The sequence below is a fragment of the Cyprinodon variegatus genome, unplaced genomic scaffold (genome assembly GCF_000732505.1).
Source record: "Cyprinodon variegatus isolate N-32 unplaced genomic scaffold, C_variegatus-1.0 Scaffold631, whole genome shotgun sequence".
Classification (NCBI taxonomy): Eukaryota; Metazoa; Chordata; class Actinopteri; order Cyprinodontiformes; family Cyprinodontidae; genus Cyprinodon; species Cyprinodon variegatus.
The window spans coordinates 49,200-52,679 of NW_015151084.1; the positions used below are offsets into that span (position 1 = coordinate 49,200).

The 3,480-nt window shown below is 37.4% G+C and overlaps 1 protein-coding gene across 1 annotated transcript in view; it reads left to right on the top strand.

Moving 5' to 3' along the window:
• The window catches only part of kiaa0232 (KIAA0232 ortholog), a 27,681-nt gene extending 24,620 nt beyond the window's left edge, over positions 1 to 3,061 (top strand). Inside the window, exon 8 of the mRNA XM_015393234.1 lies at positions 679 to 3,061. Within this exon, the coding sequence (XP_015248720.1) occupies positions 679 to 695 (17 nt within the window). The 3' untranslated portion in view covers positions 696 to 3,061. The remainder of the gene's footprint in view (positions 1 to 678) is intronic.
• The last annotated feature ends 419 nt before the right edge of the window (positions 3,062 to 3,480 follow it).

Here is a 3,480-nt window from a genome sequence, read left to right on the forward strand (position 1 = left end):
AAGAGCCACAGGTTGCAGAACCCTGGATTAGAGACTGAGGTGAAAGTTCACCCTCCAGAGAGCAGAGCTTCCTGGGTCCTGGCTGAATTCAGTTAACATTTGAGATGACATGTTGCTAATTGTTGCTTAATAAATAAGCTGAATTAAACTGAAATGCACGAACAGAACTGCAGTCAAAGCTGGTTCTTCCTTCTTAGTGGTTTTTATTAGAGGGAGGGACATTATTAAGGCCATTGCTGGGGAAAAAAAGTCAACCTCTGCTGGTGGTTAATTTTTAGCACCACGCTGCAAAAAACATCTAGAAATAAGTAAAAGATGTCTTAAATTAAGTGTATTTACCCTTAATTTGAGCAGCCAAAGAAGATGATCTGCCAATGGAATGAGTATTTTTACTCCTAAAATAAGATAATTAGATAATATACACTTGAAATAAGAAAAAGCAATAGTTATTTTTCTTATTTTAAATGTAAATTGTCTTGTTCCATTGGCAAAGTGTCTCACTTACCTCCTCAATTCAAGAAAAAATACACTTAATTTGAGCAAAAATGACTTGAGCTGTTTACTTCTTGAGGAAGTCGCTATGTTTGTGTGAGCGACTGGCTCTGTGTGGAGCGCTCGGCTTGCAGTTGGACTATTCCAACCTCCACCCTCACTTTGATGCTTTTCTTTTCTCTCTAGGGAGCAGCAACGTCTGACCTGTCCAGTTCATCAGAGAGCATCTTTCACCAAGAGAAGAGCTTCCTCTGTTCTTGGGACTGGACGTCTAACCAGCAAAAGATTCAGGAAAAAAAACAAACCCTAACGTAGGCTAATATCTGAGAAACGTCTCCAAAACCCCCCAACGCATAACCCTGTTGGCTTTTCATTTACTAACTTCAAAACAAAAACAAGAAGAAAAAAAAAACTTGTGTAATCAACAATCAGATCAACAAAATGAGTGAAAAAAGAAAACTTTGAAAAAAGAAAAAAAAAAAAGTTCTGTCTGTGAGTGATGCCATGATTATTCTGCACACCGGTCCTTTCTCAAATCTCCCACTTAGCTTGTAGAAACGTTTTTGATTTCTTTAGTTTTTTTTTTTTTTTGGGGTTCTGTTCCCACCGTTCCGACAGGGAACCAGGTTCCGGCGGGCGGTGCCGTCTGAATGGTTGCGCATGTTCCTCTGTCCGTCCAGCCAGCCGCACTCCTGTTTTTAGTCGCGTAAATCGACCGCTATCACATCCTCTACTTTCCACGTTGACTTCAGAGAGAGAATAAAGGACAGAGTAGAGGTTTTTATTTTAGTTCCCTAACGATTTCAGATTTAATTGATCTAGTTTGTACAACTTTCTGAATGTGAAGTAGAGAATGTGTTGAGCTTTCTGAATATCCTCCGCTTTCCCTGTGTGTGAAAAGTTGTCTGATTTCTGAATGGTGATAGTCTTTTAAAGAGATAGTAGTAGATATAGTGTGGTTTGTGAGGTAAATCTTAAAAAGAAAACCATTAATCAGAGTTTTTTTGGGGGGGAAATGCAAATAGTTTAATTCAAACTGCAATTCTGTTCAAATTGGTTTCATAAAATACAGAAAAAAGGAGGTGGTGAGACTACAGACATTTTAGTTTTTCCTTTTATTCTTATATTTTGGTGAATTCTATGGTACAAAATTTCGGTGCTATGTTCCAAAAATCTTTTTTTGAATTCACTAATAAAGTTTTTTGACGTAGTTTTGTTTTTTTTTTATTGCAAAGATTTGAACGAGAACCTTTAGACTGACCAGTTCTTTCGCTTTGCGTCGTTTATTCCGACCAGAACCGGCCGCTAAAGGCTGCGGCGGAAACATCTCTGCAGACGGTCCACGCTGCGCCGGTGGACTCGGTAGGAAACGTCAAACCAAAAACCAACAGGAAGTACTCAACGCTTTTTTTTTTTTTTTTTAATGTGAGGTGTGTTTTTCATTTTCTTTGGGTTTACAATATATCCTGTTGAAATATTGATTCATGTCTCTCTGTTTTGTGTGTGGTGGTGTAGAACTTGTGAAGACACTGGTTCAGCCTGAGTGTAGTACAATTTTTTATTTCAGAGAAACAGGAAACAGCTGCAGAATCTCAAAAGATGGAAATAATCTGAAAACCTTTAAACAAACCCCTCGCTAGGATTAAAAAAAAATTACTCTAATTTAAAAAAAAATGATTATTTTTCTTCCTAAAATGTAATTTATTTTTCATAAAGATAACGAGGATAATAATATAAGTAACCCTAATTGCCACGAGCACCACGAAGGTGAAGCACAGATTAGTGAAATCATCCTTTTGTTTGTGTCGTCATGCGCTGTCTACGCAAAAAGATGCGGCTTCCACTTTAAAGTGCGAATTTTAGTTCAGGCAAGTGGTACTTTAAAACAAAAAAAAAAATAAAAAAACACCTTCAAGTAGTGGAATGAAGCAAACTTAACTTCAGGGTCTTGTCCCCTTTCCTTAACAGTCAAGATACTCAGGAATTTTTTAATGTAAGCATAACCTACACTCAGACCTGTGACAGTGCAGTGATGCATTAATGTTTGTTTTTGTTTTTTTTTGTTTGGGGTAGAGCAGAAATTGGTGACAGAAGTTGTTTTCAAGCATACGGCTGTAATGACTGTCATTAATGTAGAGCTATCTGTTTTAATTTCAATTTAAAGAATAAAATCGAAGCCATTGTTGATTGCATAAACATGGTGGGAAGGGAGTCCAGGAGCCCTGAGTTCTATGCAATAGCTTGGCGCATGTAAACATTCAAAAGTATAGGGACAGACGTCATGCAGCTAATTATGCATGTGGGTTACTTTTGAGTGAGGGACGCCTGAGAAACACGACGGAATGTCTCTGAGAAATAACGCATGCAAACATCACACTCCATTGCTTTTGAGTTGGATGAAACACTTTTTATCAGCACAATAAAAAAAAGAAGTATAAATCGGTGAGAGAATGTTTAGAAGCGTGTGAGCGTGTGTGAATGTGTCACAAAAAGCACTTACATTGGATGGATAGCATTACATCATTCTCCTCCAAACTTGTTTTATAAGCTGTTTAAAACCAGGAAATGGAAAAAAAAAAATGTCAGGCAGGAAAAAAGAAAAACAAACGGTGTTCAGGGATTGTATATGTTTCTGAGAGGAGGTGGGTGTTCTGATGGGGTTTGGAATATATATACGGCTCTGAAACCTGGACTTTTTTTTTTTTCCTCGTCTTTTCATTCCCACCCAGAAGATGCTCCTCCAGCCCCCCCAACCCCCCGTCCTTCCTTCCTTTATGACCCTAATAGATGTGTTCTACTTTCATGTACACCATGAGTAAATTATTTTGTTTCATTGTGGAGTTTAACATCTAATAAACAAATAAAGCAAATCTTAAATTGTGTTGCTCCTTACTTTTTTTTATTTTTGTGTGTGTGTGTATATGTATATATGTGTGTGTGTATGTATATATGTGTGTGTGTGTGTATGTATATATGTGTGTGTGTGTG